The sequence below is a fragment of the Rissa tridactyla genome, chromosome 5 (assembly GCF_028500815.1).
Source record: "Rissa tridactyla isolate bRisTri1 chromosome 5, bRisTri1.patW.cur.20221130, whole genome shotgun sequence".
In the NCBI taxonomy this organism is placed as follows: Eukaryota; Metazoa; Chordata; class Aves; order Charadriiformes; family Laridae; genus Rissa; species Rissa tridactyla.
Window position 1 is genome coordinate 27,719,621 of NC_071470.1, and position 15,823 is coordinate 27,735,443.

Here is a 15,823-nt window from a genome sequence, read left to right on the forward strand (position 1 = left end):
GCAGACTTTGAAGGTTTCCCTGCTTCCATTTCTATGGTGCTCTGATTTTTCTGTGTATGAAAAGAGTTGGAGTAGCCCCAGTACAGACTGAGAAAGTCGTGTTTATGAACTCTGTGTCAAGGACCCTGCCATAGCTCTGCTGGTCACTGTTTGGTGAATGGTTAGAGGGCAGCCTAGGGCTCTTCTGAATCCAAACTGTGAGTGAGTTTGTTCCTTGCGAAAGTCCTTCATTTTCTCTTATGAGCTGGTTGAAGATACTTGGATTATGAAATGAGTGTTTCAATTTATTCTTTTAGCTAAGGATATGCATAACAGGAAAACCCTGAAGTTAAGGCATTGAATTTCACACCCTGTTGTTTGAACATGCTTGCTGAGGGGAAAAATGTTTTCTGAAAAATTGATGAGTTAGTGAAAACTGGATTTCACTTACTTAACACATTTGAATTTAAACTGCTTAACTAAAGAGTTTTTATCTTTTAAATCCACCTTCCTACATAAACAGTGGTTTTACTATTTACATGAATTTAACTAGAGTATTTACTTAAAGGAACTAGCTGTGGTTTGTACAACAGAGGCCGGAAACCCTCTATTCTGCATATATCCAGTAAATTTAATTGCAATGCTCCTACACCTGCCAAGTCTTTGCCATGACTGTGTTGAACCCTCCCTGCCCTGTACCCAGCAGGCAGCGGTCAGTGCAAGGGCAGAGCAGCGGCCTCACTCCTCTGCAGTCTTTGGAGCTTTCAACAGGCTGCCTCCTGCAAGGAGAGGAGAGCTTTTAGTGCCACGCTGTAAACTGGGGACAACCACATAACAGAGTGCTGCTGGAAGGCACGCTCTTCACCGTGACCTTGCGCTTTGCTTTCTCACCTGCCACGTGAATCCAGGCATCACGCACATCTCCAGGCATGTGATCCCAAACCAGCAGCATCTTACTTGTTCACCTTCTGGCTTAAGTTAGCCCATGACTTTTACTGGCTGTAATAGCAGTTTAAAATAGCCTCTTTTGAACTCTGAGGCACGGTCATGAGACTATCAAGTTGCCTCAGGGACTGAGGGGTTGGGCTGCTCTGTGCAAGGCAATACACCCTGTTGTACCTGCCCCCAGCTACAGTCCTGCCTCTCAGCACAACAAGCAAAGTCGGCAGAGCCCACAGCGGGGAAAATCCCTGAGGTAGGAGAGGCTTTATGGTCTGTGTGCATCTGTATCAAGTATCAGCCACTGCCTGAATTAGTCACAGAGAGATAAGCACAGATCTAATTTTACCACTCAACTTTCTGAACATTACAGATGCAACTGCATGAAAAATATATTTGATGATACATACAGTTGTCAAGTGGATTTGTCAGTGTCTTTTCTGGTGGTAATAAAAATGTATAGTCTATTTAATGGTGCAATGCCATAGCAGATATTCAGATTATTTAAACTCATCTTCTTAAAAAAAAAAAAAGATAGAAAAGGCACAGTCTTGTAATGAGCAGTCCCTGGGTACTGCATTGTTATACACATGGCAGTAGCTCATAAAGCTGAATTTCTCCTTTTGATCAGTTTTACTCTCAGTGAAGTACTAATGATTGTACCATTCCAATTCTTAAATTTTGTTTTCTTAAACTAGGGAAAACAGTTCGGAGAGATGTTGAATGTATCACTGATTTTAGGAAGCCACAGAAAGGCCCTAACATACTTGGATGTGACCCCCAATCGTTTTACCCATGTGAGAACTGTGTCAGATTGTTCTTGTTAAATTCTGTGAAGACAAAGTTTAAAATATTGAATTCAACAGTCAAAACTATGATGTCCTTACTTCCATTGAAAGTCATTGCTGTATTTTCAAGTTGTGGGTCAGCCACAAAGACTATTTAACAAGAAATCACAATTCCAGCTCCAGAAAAGAGTTATTGAAAACCAGAGGTCTTTTTGTTAATGGCAAATATATTTGATACCAGCTGAACAGTAGCTCTTCCAAAAACTATCTCATCAATCGAGAGATTAGATATAACATTACCTATAAAAATGCATAGAATTTCCTATGATAATTCAACCAAAGAGAAGTTTTATAATATAAGCAAAGATATTTAATCCTACATTTTGCCTGCAACTCACAACTTCACCCATACGAAAACAGGGAGAGGAGAGGTTTTTGATGTAGTTAATGATATGAAAAGTGACTACAGGGGAGAGGAAAGAGACAAGACAGAATTTGGAGGTTTGTGGGTGACATGGGCTCTAGGAGAGATTTCCCTTTATAGTACACATGTAACTAGAACTGCTGTTGAATCAGGCAATCACAGGTAGCCTGTAAATTGTGCAGAAGAAATACAATATTTCATACTGAAATATGGGTATAATTTTAAATTTCCATTCCAGATGGTAATTCATCATGGGGTCCTTTCCCTTACATGGAGACATACACATCCTACATTATTTCCAAATGCACACGGAATGATTCAAAATAATTTCTTATTTATCCTATGTTTCCCCAGCTGCTGCTACACAAATTGTAAACATAATCTTAGTGTACTTCACTATTGCATGTGATTCTCAGAAAGGACTAGAAAGCGTGGAATTCAGAACTGTAAGCTTCCTTCTTTTGTCAATAAAGATGTGGAGTTTGGGTGATGACTGAGCTCATATCATGCAAGCCATATACATATTATTGCTGTCTTACTCCTCTATGACGTTTACTTTAGAAACCATTCTCTAATTAAAATAAATAAATAAAAAAAATTTCTGGTATACCACATTCTCCTTTTGCAACATTTCACTTTTTTCTTTATTCCATTTATGGGCACACTGGAAAAAACTTGTTAGCAAAATTTAAGTATGTATTAATATGTATTTCAGTCAGGATAGGATGTCCTAGGAAATGTTTAAATTGGAATAATCAAGCTATCCCTTGGCTAAAAGAAATTACACGGGTGGAAGTGTTTGGAGTTCATTTGCAGCCTCATTCAACAGCTCATGTTGACAGTTTTGACAGTTTACAGTGCCTTTTCTTTTGAGATAAGTGAAAAATTCAGCCCAAGGGGAAAATGTTTTCCTCAAGGTGGACTGATGCATCTTCCACACCGGCAATGCCATGCCAAGAACACGGCTTCAAAACTGCATGAAGCACGAGCCGCCAGTGAAAAGGCAGTGCCGCACAACACTGCCGCATCGCACCCACCAAGCCCCAGGGTGAGCCAAACCAGGCACCCATCCCACCTGGCAAAGGGAAGAGATGATTTTCCCCCAGAACAGGTCCACACCATGAGCAATGATGCTGGACCAAGAAAGAGGGTGGGAATGCCTAACAATGGTGGGGAAAAGCTGTCTCCATCTCTCCGGACAGCAGCATGAACGTAGGTCAACAGAAAATGATCCTGAAAGTGCAGCTCTCTAGAGCAATGGTGTTCCCTTGTGCCAAGAACAGCAGAGTTGAGCTGATGCTTCAGCACATCATAATCTCCATCCTCCCTTTGACCTGCTCCTTTCTCCAGCATAGTACCTGCCATTACAGACAGCCAAGTGGGGATCCAGGGACTAAACGGAGAGCTGCTAGACTTACCCAATTAGCAGAAGATAGCTAGCAGGACTCTACAATAAGTAAGCGATCATGCACGTGAGCATGGCAGATTAGCCGGGTCTGGCAGAAAGGGTAGAACCACCGATGTTTCCAATTAAATGATTTCTTGGGTCTGTCAAATGTAGAGTCCCTGAGGCAATCAGGCACCTCCTTGATGCAAATCTTCCATCTTGTTCCTGCTGCTATAAAGAATAAAGTGCACAATCTTGAAACGCAAATCCATGTCAATGCTAACCACATGAAAACAAAACCACATGAAATGGAAACCTAGAGACCCTCTTTAGTATGCATGTTTTCTCAGGGGAGTAAAAAGATATAGATAAAAATCATTTGCCTTTATGTATGATATGGTTTTCATTGATTTTGTAATGATTTAAGTGACTTGGCCCTCATACCCAGATGGGGAAAACTTTGAAATTGCGGGTTTTCTTTGGGTATGAAATGTAATGCATTCTTTTCCTTATTTCACAGGGACATCAAACCTGACAACATACTACTGGATGAGCATGGTAAGTGAATATTGACCGCTTTCTCTCAGACATCTCTAATTCTTGAGAGCTCAGTGACATACTCATGACATGCTTTGTAAATCAGCCTCAGATGTTGGATTCCTAGCTAAATCTGGACTTTCTCTGCAAAGTCCCTCTGTCCACCCTGTGGATTTTGTAATTCCCCCTCCTATTGTAAAAAAAAAAAAAAAAAAAAATTCTGATCTGACACTTGCAAGACTTGAAGAAGGAATTTAATAGAAATTGAGATCACCAGGGACACCTGGTAAAAAGAAGTTAATATTTTATTAACAGGATTACAGTGAATTGCCATAATCCTTTTTTAGGGGCCTATCAGTAGAAGAGTACCAAGCACTTATTTTCTCTTCTGAATGGCTAAGAAATTTCATATAGCAAATTATTTCTCATGTAGGTATCTGAAATTACTTTCAAATTACTTTCCTAAATTTAGATATGGAATTTGGAAATTTGCCTCTAAGTCTGCAAAATTTTTGCGGCTCTACATGCAGTTCTGGCTTAAACAACATAAAAAGGACAACATGATCAGCTTTGAACTTTCAGTACTATTTCCATGATCTCAAACAAAAAAGGCATGGTATGAAAAAAAACAACAGCTGATTTCTTTAAACTTAAATTTTACACATATTTGCTGTCTATGAACTATTTTGCTAAAACCTCGTGCATCTTCTGGCAACTATTCATAGGAAGAACATGAGAAAATACAGGTAAAGAAGGCATTAACTTTGAATCCGGTAGAACAGGAATAGTACAGGAGGAAGACTAAATGGAAAAAGGAGATGCATGTTTGCTACTGTGGGAAAGTCGTGTGCTTTGTTCACCTTAGAAATTGATTAAAAACAGTTAATGTTTGAGAAAATAGAAACTTGAAATTATGCCAACCTTACCATTATCTTTCAAAATCCATTGCAGAGCTGCTGGGTATACAAGCTAAAGTTGATTAAACAGGTAACATTGTGAAGAGCTGGAGTTTGACCCTGAGAATATGGAAGCCAACAAAGATAAATAATGTGGGAGTTTTAAACCATCTAGAACTTCAGGAATTTAATGTTTCAGAGCCATAAGTGTTAATGTTCCCTAGACACTAACATCAGCTAATAAGCATGAAATAGAAATCTCTTGTCTTTAAGTCCCAGGTGAATTAAAGATGTCAAAGGCAACATGAAATGACTATGTGTGTTAAATCTCTGATTGACAGCCTTTGAAGTACGGTTGCCCTTATCTCTCCTTGCCCCTCATCAAGGCCAATTACTGCACAAAATCAGCCTCTTGCCAGAGCTTTCCTACGGGGGCTCAAGTATTGCAGAGAAGAAGCTACACCAGAGTGAGCAATATGCTGCAAAATTAAGGTTTTTTTATGATTATAAGCTGTTCAGCAACAAAATTATCTGTAGCCAGCGTAGAAATTTTGGGATGGATAGTCCCTTTTCTGCAAAACAGCAGAATACTGCTCCCTCGTAGCACACCTGCGGACCAGTGGTGAAACAACCTTGCTTCTCCAGGTTCGCAGATAGACCTTGTCAGCAGAATTAATTAGCTCATGGATCCTTGGCTCACAGACCTGTTATGTGGTTGGGAGATGTAATTCTCCCAACCTAGATAAGGGTCCACACACTTCAACTCACTAAATGAGGTGACATCAGTAGGACAGGTGTCTGTACCGTGCTCGTCTTTAGCCTCATCAGGCTTCCTTTACACATAACTGAAAGACATAGAGATGTTTTAGATCATCTGATCTATTTTGGATGTCTGCACTATACACTAGTATCTGTTTCTCTTCGGTGACTAATACCTAGGAAGTTTTGAGAAAAGATATAGCCATCCATCTTGTAGGTGTACGCTTTGCAAGATGAATGCTATCCTTGAAGTCCATAAAAGCTTTGACTAAGCCACAATACAGCAACATTATTTTTAGGGAATCATCAGATTTCACTTAAGGGAAAAATGGGCTGAATATATGCACTATAAATAAGCTAGGCTGTAGAGGAAGCGTAACAAATTCACCTAATATGAGTCTAACCAGGTGCACAGGAAGGAACTTTATTTCAGCCTGTGGCCTCTAAGATGGCACAACAGTTTCCTATACGTTTGACTTTACCCCTAGGTCTTTCTTACAGTTCATTAAACAAACTGTGCTTTCAGAAAGTATTATGGAATTGGATATGCACAACTTTCAGGACCGAGAGTTTGTCGCAGTGAGTTAGATTTCTTTGGCCTCACTGAAGAAACCTCCTTTGGCTGAAGTCAAAGTGTAGTGTTACACCATTCACGGTGCCTTACATCTTCAAGAAGTTAAAATGACTGATTTTCATAATGTGTACCAAGATTATAGATATTCCTCTTCACTAAAACTAATTTCACTACAATCTATCTGTATGGCTTAAGGAACTTACCGCAGGAATACAGAAGTAGTGAAAACAGGAGATTTTTCTTAACCCATTAAAAATGACCAATCTAATTTACAAAGAAAAAAACCCACAAAAATGTATACAACATATTCAGAACGATTCTGGCAGAGGCAGCCTGAATTTTCCGATATACTTTTTGGCAAAGCCACATCTCAACACTGCTGAGCACAGGTTCTGATGCATCAGTGGGAATAAATGTTAGATGATCACGAGAAGTATAATGCTACATGAGAACGGGGCAATCAGCTGCTTAAAATAGTGTTCAGCCTCTAGCAGAAGATGATTGTCTGGTCTCCTGGAGAGATTCTCCATCCCATAGAGGAGTTCTCCTGTGAGGAGAGAAACTAGGGATGGTTTCAGGCTTCACTCTCTGAACTGGAATCAGACCCCTCTAAGGAAATTAATGCTGTCCATAAAGCTCTTTTGTTACATTTCCTTCTCAGCTTTCCCAGAAAGCTCTTCCTTTTATAACACTAATCTCTAAATTTAGTAGTAGTTCTCTCTTCTGCTAACATGCATCTGAAACACAATTATTCCAGCGATAGCTGAAGGGACTACCTGATGGTTCAGGAGAGTTATTATTATTGTATTGTACAGAGAAAAGCATTATAGAATTCTCTTAATAACAGTATTCTGCTTCCTCTGCTATTCCTTTCGTTTTAATGGCTTAGAACAATATAAGTGAAAAGACAGCATTTAGAACTGAAAGCTGGCGAGTCTAGTCCATGTATATTTTTTCTGAAATATGAAAGAAATTAAAGATGTCTTTACATATTTCCATGATCTATTGTCTATGATGTCTAAAGAGATGTGGAATGCCTAAAATGCAGAAAAACAAGCAGCGGCAAACAGATGAGCACATTGCCTTTTTTCAGAGATGAGACCATCATTTCTATAGCTCTTTGGCAGCACCGCTGATATTAACATTTCTGGTCATTCTGCAGAAATTATAAGGCTCTACTTTGGCATCCAGGTTTTGCGCTGTGCAGAGTGACCACACCATTGTTACCCTCTGTTTACAGGAAATTTGCAAGGGTTTGATTTCCTCTCAGGCAAGTTCTTCAGGACCTCATTTCATAAGACTCAGCAAGGTCCCTGCTTGGTTTACCGAGGAAGAACTCCCTCCTGGGTCAGACCCAAGACCTTGGCTGGTATTCTGTCTGTAGAGGAGACTCATGGAGTGTGCCCCTTGCCACTTGGTCATCAAATGCTTCAGTGCTTCCTGTAACCCACAATTTTTGTACTAGGATATTAGAGTATCTCTGTATATTCCCTTTAGAATCTGGATGAATCTTTGTTAATGAGTTTGTCTACTGCTTCTTTGAAGCTGCTGCTGATATTGGCCTCTACAACCTCCTGGAGCAAGTTCACCATCCTTCATGAAAGAAAAGTGATTTTTTGTATGTTTCAAAACATTCTTCTTTCAAGAAAACATCATCTGCTTCTAGAATTGCAGGATTTGGCAAATAATAGCTTACAACCACAATCTGCATGATATTCAAAAACTCCTTCAGCACTCTCCCATCAGCTAAAGAGCCTCAGCATTTTTAATTTTTCCTTAACAGGGCACTGCTCTCGTCCTTTTGCCCCCCTCTCTTGACATAGATAGTGTTACAGATATGCAGGCTTTCAGCTTAAGAGCAGAGGAGCAACCATATTGGATCAAAGACCCATCTAATTGAGTTTCTTATCTCCAAGAGTCTCCAAAAAGTGAATGACAGAGCAGGATATAAAACGAGCAAGTTTTTGTGGTGCTTCCCCCATGTACTCACCCAGCCTCCAGCCTTTTGCAACTGAGGCGTTTCCTGAGCTGGATATGGTTTCCACACGTTTAATAACTTTCAGTGGTCTTTTCCATCATATTTTCTGGTGCTCCCTTGAGTGGAGGGAACTTTTAGCATCCTTAACATCTTGTGGCAAAGAGGTCCTTAGCTTAAACAGTGAACATGTGTTTACTGTTCTTACTGCCTGTTTTTTTCATTTTGAAGGTGCTACCTGCTAATTGCACTGAATGGCTCCTAATTCTAGCCTTGGAACTGTTTCCTGGTGGTTCTCCATATTGAAATCACAGACCTAATATTTCACTCTCAGGCTTAACAGGACTAATACTATTTTATTAGGTTTGGGGTTTTTTTAGACTTGATTTTTGCATCTGTTAGTGATAATTTTACTCAATAATCATTTCTCTGATGAGAGAACAAGGCAGATTTAAGCTGACGTTCATATGTGCCTTGTATTTTATATTATTATATTGTTTTATGGTCATCAAAGTTTTTCTAAAAACTCTATTTCCTTGATTACATGAGAATCTCATCTCTCATTTGAGAGCTAACCGCAAAATTGAAAGATGCAGCCAATGAGCAATCTTGATCTTAAAACCATAAATAGGATGAAAAAAACCACCCATAAATTCAGTATTTTGAACCCCGATATTATCTTCTGAACAGCAGAACTGGCAACATTATTACTGTATAGTGATGTCTAAGAGACAGAAATCTTCCACTAAAGATGTGCCTGGTGTGTCTGCACTAGGGCTGGTCCTTATCATACCCACACCCAATTTTCAGGGAATGTATCTCATTTAACCTTCCAACGCTGATTAACAAGATGAATGTCCTCAGCACAATTCACCCACCTGAAGCTATCTACACTTTAAAAATATACTTGAAACTTTCACATGCCTACACGTAGGCCATTAAACGGCCTACCCTTTTGAAACGCACAGCTTCGCGGAACCCATCTCTAGCGGTACAATGAGGTTTCTAATAATCTCCCCAAAGACCAGTGGCAGACTGCCAAGACATGCCAAGTTCACGTGGATATGAGCTTACGCTCCTGTACATAGTACAGATGAACCCAGAGAGAAGCTTTTTAAATTGTTCATAGGGTTTGACCTTCTGAGGGCAAACCAGATCTGAATTTGCTGCAAAATGTTACTGGGTTGAGATTTCCCATCAACTCTGATGCATGCTGAGTCGGTGGCATTAACTCCAGTCTGGTATTTTTTCTCTCTGCCCTCACATTCACCCCTTTGGCTTCAGACGCTGAGAAATTCAATGAGGTTTGAAGTCGTGTACATTTTCCTCTGCTAAACATTAGTCAGCCAGTCCCAGGCACCTTTCAGGACTTGTTTTAATTGTCGTTATGATTTGTTCAAAAATGAAATAATAAGTCCAAGTAAAGATCATTTGCTGTTTACCTCAGATACTGAGATTTCAGGCCATTTGGAAAAGTGAGGCAGAAAAGCTGCAGAGCACTTCTGAAGCGCAGGCATAAAGCTTCTCAAAGTCATACACTGTGCTCCAGGTGTTAACTTACAAATTTTCCCTGTTAAAGCCTTAACTGGAAGCTGACTAGAGGAATGGAATTTTTGAAACAATTTCCACTGAGATACTGTCTGCTTGCAATGTACATGTTGATGTATGAGAAATCTGGGCAGTCTGGGATGATTTGAAAAACCCACTCTGCAGCGAGCCAGACGAATGCAGTCGTTTGCCTTTACTTCCCTTCTCTCCACCATCATCTTATGACCATATGGGGTCATGCAGCCGTGGGGATTAAGCACTGAGCTCTTTCCCTGTGATATTTGAATCTATTCAGGTACTGCTGAACCTGTTGTGCACTGCTCTGCTTCACAGCTCTTAAAAGGTAAACCCAGGTGGCACTGACATACCGCTTACTTCGATATTGTACCAGATACCTGAGAAGGGAGCCAGGGTACAGACTTCGTTTTGACATTTAGTTGTTCACAGTAATATCCATAAAGAGAGATCAAGCACAAGGTGTGAAGATGGGAAAATGTCCCCTTGAATCAAAATTTTGGAAACGGTATGAAGTAGCTAGTATCCCAGCATATTTACTGCAGCAACAGCAACCCTTCTTTTTCCTATATGCAACAGTTGCAGTAAAAAAATGTCATAGAGGCTGCTTAGAAAGGCTCCTGTAGAAAATTGGGGTCTAACTATCCCTTGAAATATTCATACCAGGAATTAAAAACTTAAAAAAATAATTAAAAAATACAAGTCACTGGACTTAAAAGAGTTGAAACCGTTGAGTGGTGTGTGCAGGCAGGCAGAGCTCTGCCTCGACATCCCTCCAGCCCTCCTCCACAGGCACAGGGGGTTCATGTTCCACCACCCCCTGCTCTGATTCAGTCCCAGACGCAGCCTCTCTCCATGCCCCCACCTCCCACCAGGCACCATTCGCAGTCCCTGCGGCACCACAGCCACCCGCCGGCCTACGGGACACCTTGCTTTCCCTCCATAGCCAATTAGCAGCCCTCTAAGCAACAGGCAAAGGCTCCCTGCAGGCAGCCCATGGGCTGTGAGGTGTCCATGCGACGGCGTAGAGCAAAGGTGGAGTTTTTCCAGCGGTACAGACACGGCTCTGCTGTGCCCTGCTACAGGCACAGGAGCTGAGCATCGCTGCCGTGTTGGCAGCGGGATGTGGAGGAGCTATGCTGAATCTACCTTTCCAATCCATCCCTTACCTTGCAGAAAGGCATTTTTAACAAAACCCGTCAACCAGTGCACACAACACTTCACGTGTGCTATTTTGGTTTTGTTAAATGAGAAGAAATCTAATAAAAGGCAGAGAAAACAATGCACGGCAGGAGAGGCAATTTTCATTGCAAATCAACTGTTTGGATCAGTCTGAATGGATATTATGCGATAGGTGTTTTGCAACAGGCTATCATGCTGGCACTCTAATAGGGAGCGTCACTTACAATGCTGTCATTTAAATGACAGAACTTTATATTTATCTGTCAAAAAAAGAGGAAGTATTAGTCTACCGTGTTCCTTGCAGCTTTTCATTCTATGGCACACACAGAATTGCTTGAAACTACTGCCATGAGGTGGCTGTATGTGGTTCAATTATCTTTTTCAAGAAGCCTTCTGCCGTGGTGTTTTGCTATTGCGGAAATAAACTGCAAACTTGCTGCTCACCAACCATTACCTCTGGCCACCGGGAAGGAGGAATGCCACCTTAAAATCTGATGTCAAGCTGGGCTGTGAACACTAATTCTTGTTATGGCAGCCTAACACTTCCCACCCCTTACAAAGCAATCGCTTTCGTCTGCTCACAGATTTTGTCTGCCATGTGCAGATGTCTTCCTGGGCTGGGTGTCTTGGGAGGAAATAAAATGTCAATAAAATGTAAGCAGTTTTGGAGAAAAAGGCAGAAAGCATGCAAACCATTTCGCCGAAAACTGCTACTGTGTTGGAGAAATAGCTTTAAGCTTCTACATTTGGAGAAATAGTGTTAAGTTTAGCAGTGGGATGTGCCTTCTTCCTTTTCCCCTTCAAAACCAGCTCTGATCTGGCCAAATTAGGGGACTCTGAGAATTTCAGTTCACACATGCGTGGCTGCAGACTTCTTAGAGGTTGGCAGACAAATTTCCTGCGGACTTCAAGCAGGGTCTAGGTTAGACTGTTGGAGCAGCATAATCTTTTGTTAGGACTGCTGTTCCTCAGTCGGGCACTGCCGTAACATTCAACATCAGTCATTTGTTACACTCTTCATCTTTGGCAGCAAACATGATAACAACCACCCTCGCTTAATAACTGTATCATGCCTAAAGCCCGCTCCGTTCTGTGGCTTCAATGAGCTTGAGATCTTGATAAAAAAATAATAAATAAAAATCACAGGAACCTGTCACTCAGGAGTCTAGTCCAAGAGATGATGTATTAATCCTGGTGTGAGTGCAGGGCTTAGCTGGGGAAGGGAGTAGCTTTCCCTGTGCTCTGTCCTCCACAATGGCACTGCCGGATGTAATCACAGAGAGCACAATATCTGCATCGCTCCACAGTGTAAAACTAGTCGGTAAGTGGAAGATGCAAAATCCAAGAGCAGCCTTATCAAATTAAAAGTCTGCAGGTACATTTTCAGGCTGGATTTAAATTCAGTTTACCTGCCCACGGCAAGCCAGGATTAACAGCTATTGCTTTGCTGTGCTGGAGCAATTTAAACTGTGCTCGTTGTAAACCACCCCAGGAAAAAAAGTAATGACAGCAGGTTTGGGCCATCCAGCCTGATTAGTTCAGTTTAAATCAGCTGTCCGCGGCCTGACTTGTGTCACTTATCTTTCATCCTGCAACCTGCTGTCAAATGAGTGATCATTTGGGACCTGCCACTGTTACGTACACGCTCCTCTGCTACCATGGACCTAATTTTATAGTTATCGTACAACAGAAATACCCTTTTTCTTCTCGGCTCCCTTTTTGCCCTGAGGAGACTCAGAAAGAGCCAGGCTGATGGAAACCTGAAGTGGATGCGGCAGCAGACAGGCGTCACGACTACCTGAGAGTGTGAGAGGTGGCTCTAGTTGGAGATCAGGAGAGGTAGATTTCACACACAACTTCACAAAATTCAGCACTGCTCCTGTTACTATCCATTTCCTATCCCTAACATTCACAGCAGGAGGAGGTTCAAGGTTGACCAGCCTAAAAGGTTCTGCACTTTGAGCAGATAGCGGACACAACCATTCAGGAAAAGTATTCCATCATGTTGCTGCCAATATGATTCTTCTAGTAATGACAAACACTTAATAGTGAGTTTCCATGAATTGGTACAAATCTTTCCAATTTAATTTCTTTCCATTATTAGTTAAATGTTAAACAAAGGAAGAAATATTTGTATGATGTGCTATTTTAACTTCTGTTTTTACTTTGTGTAATTGCAGGACATGTTCATATCACTGACTTTAACATAGCAACCATAGTGAAAGGCTCAGAAAAAGCTTCTTCTATGGCTGGCACAAAACCCTATATGGGTAAGTTTTCAAGACCGTTTTAAAAATGTAAGAAAAAACACACACTAATGTTGACAAATGGTATATTAAAAGGATTTTAAGTTGTAAAAGCATACAATAAATGCGATCAACTTCTTTTTTTGACAATGTATATATGTTAGCAATGGAAAACATTGGAGAATGAAGGGATTGGGCATGAGCTTGGTCTGTGCGCTGCTTTTAGTCAGATTCTGTTCAGTTTTGTGAAGTAAACTCAGGAGAGTATCAAGTGGGTTACTTCCTGCAAATCCCCACAGCTGGAGACAAGAACGTATGGTTATATTTGCACCACTGTGGCTATGATCTAGCAGAGATCATGTAAAGTAGAGTTTAAAAGTATCTAGGCACATCTTTAATTGCTTTGCTATGCTGAGTTCCTCAAAAATGTGTCTGTTAGAGTCCTATGTAACTAACCCCTTAAGTGCTTGCCCTATGGCTTTTAGGGGCATTTTATATGTTTTAATCATGTAATTTAAATGCATAGATAGATTGAAGGCTGGGAGAGTAAAATTCAGTTCACCAGTCCTCACGTGTCTAAATGTTAAGCATCTTGGCTAAGCTAATAATTCAAACTTCCCCTGGAGCTGAAGGACAGAAGGCATCTCCTGAAGGTTATTTGTCCCACCAAAGTTAGCCTAGCTTCCATGATTTGTCCTATTTGTGGCTTCCTACACATCTGCTGTTTTAATGCTGCCTGTGTACATAATTGTCATTGCCTGTGGAGATGAATAGTTTAAACTTATTTGGGTTCTGGGAACCAGACTAAGAGATACGTATGTCTCCAAGAGAGGTTCTCTAGCAGGCATGTTCAGAGCACATCTAACCCTCATGTACCGGTAAAATACTGGTAAATTACCATATTCTGAAAATGTCATTCAGAGAACCAAAGGCCACTGTGTTACCACAATTCTGCATATTAGCATAAGAGCAAAGCATTTGCCCAAGAAATAGGAATTAACAGGTTTTTCACAGCACAAAGAGCACTGTACGAACCTGAGGATGAAGTGGGCAGGTGTCTGCAGGGTGCTCTGCACCCGCTGTGAGACTGTGTCAGAGCAGTCCCAGGCACCAGAGCAGTCATATTTTCAGATACGGTGTTGTTTTGGCATGAATCAACTACCGCTCTCCAAAATAATTCCCAGGGAGTTAGCAGGGGCTGGAGTCTATTTACGCTGAGCAGCTTGGGCATAGCTGTCCTGTTTCGGTGGTTAATAGGATACAATAACATGTGTGCAGCCACACTGTGCCACCGGGGATCGTCACCAGCGCACCGACCTGACGCTGGTTAACTTACTCTTATAAATCTACTAAAAACAGACCAAGAAACATTTTATGTAGTCCTGACTCAAGCATTTAAGTTATGCAGAGGAATGAAGTTTTAGATGAAAATTTTCTTAGTGTTTGGTATCAGTTAGCTCTAGCGGAGTGTCTAATTCAGTGCCTCTACTTAGATGAGATGGCCAACACCACACAGACATGGGATATAGAGCACTAGGAGTCTGGGTACTGGACTTCCCCTCAGGGCTGGCACAGGTTCCCTGTTCATTAGTAGTGAAAAGAGAGGGGAAGGATGCTGCAACCTCACTTACACCAACAGCTATAGTTTAAAAAGAACTTGCTTGAGCATTTTTGCCAATGTGGTGGGGGTTTTTTTATGAAAAAAACCAAACCAAGCCAACAAAAACTGAAGGAAAAAGTATTTTTTCTCCAGAAGTAATCTGACGCCTCTCCCAGCACCCAGAGATAAATAGCTGTACAACTGACATGTAAACCTAATTACACTCGCAGAAGTGCCTTTACATACATGATGACTGAAATGTTAAAAGACTCCAGCATTTTTGATATGGTAGTTTTGCATTTCTTTGAAAAACATATTTCTCTGAGCTCACACATTCTGCTTAAATAGCTGCCTACAATCTTCCAACAGCCATTGTCATTAGGTGTGCAAATTCTTATTACACAGATTATTCAAAAATACCCTTGAAGAGTAGTCATTTTGCAGGAGCTCAAAAAAAATTCAGACTAGGCGTTTTCCATATTTAAATGTGATGATGACAGCAGACATAACAATAGAGTCTTTTCTGAGATTTAATTTGGTAGTAAATTAAATGACTGTTTTGATGGCCTTACATTTTTAATCTTGAAGTGGTTGCACAGTTTTACATTAGAAAGCCTAATTATTATGAAAGCAGAAAAAAGCTGAGTACTTGCTTAGGGGTCAGTTAGCATTTTAGCATCTGTCTGTCATAGTCTGAATGTGTGTAATGAAGAGATCATCTGGCAGCTAATGACCAGAAGCAGATTAGTTAAAACAGCGGTACAAAAATGTATGTGAGTATTCTTCAAAAATTTTGCTGAGAGTTAACAGGAAACTTAGTGTCCATCTGCACACATAGGTGGATCGCCACTTTCTTAGTTCATTGGTGGTCTCTGTTGGCAGGCTTTTCTCACAAGAAAAAAACTGGCTTTTAATAACAGAAAGCTCAAAAATCTGTAGCAAGTGCCAGGTACTGTGATTTTGTATTTTAAGGA

General features: G+C 40.8%; 1 protein-coding gene across 1 annotated transcript in view; it reads left to right on the top strand.

The window, feature by feature from the left end:
* The window catches only part of STK32B (serine/threonine kinase 32B), a 171,638-nt gene that overhangs the window by 113,010 nt on the left and 42,805 nt on the right, over nucleotides 1-15,823 (top strand). Inside the window, exons 5-6 of the mRNA XM_054203020.1 lie at nucleotides 4,038-4,075; nucleotides 13,184-13,273. Coding sequence (XP_054058995.1) covers nucleotides 4,038-4,075; nucleotides 13,184-13,273 — 128 coding nt within the window. The remainder of the gene's footprint in view (nucleotides 1-4,037; nucleotides 4,076-13,183; nucleotides 13,274-15,823) is intronic.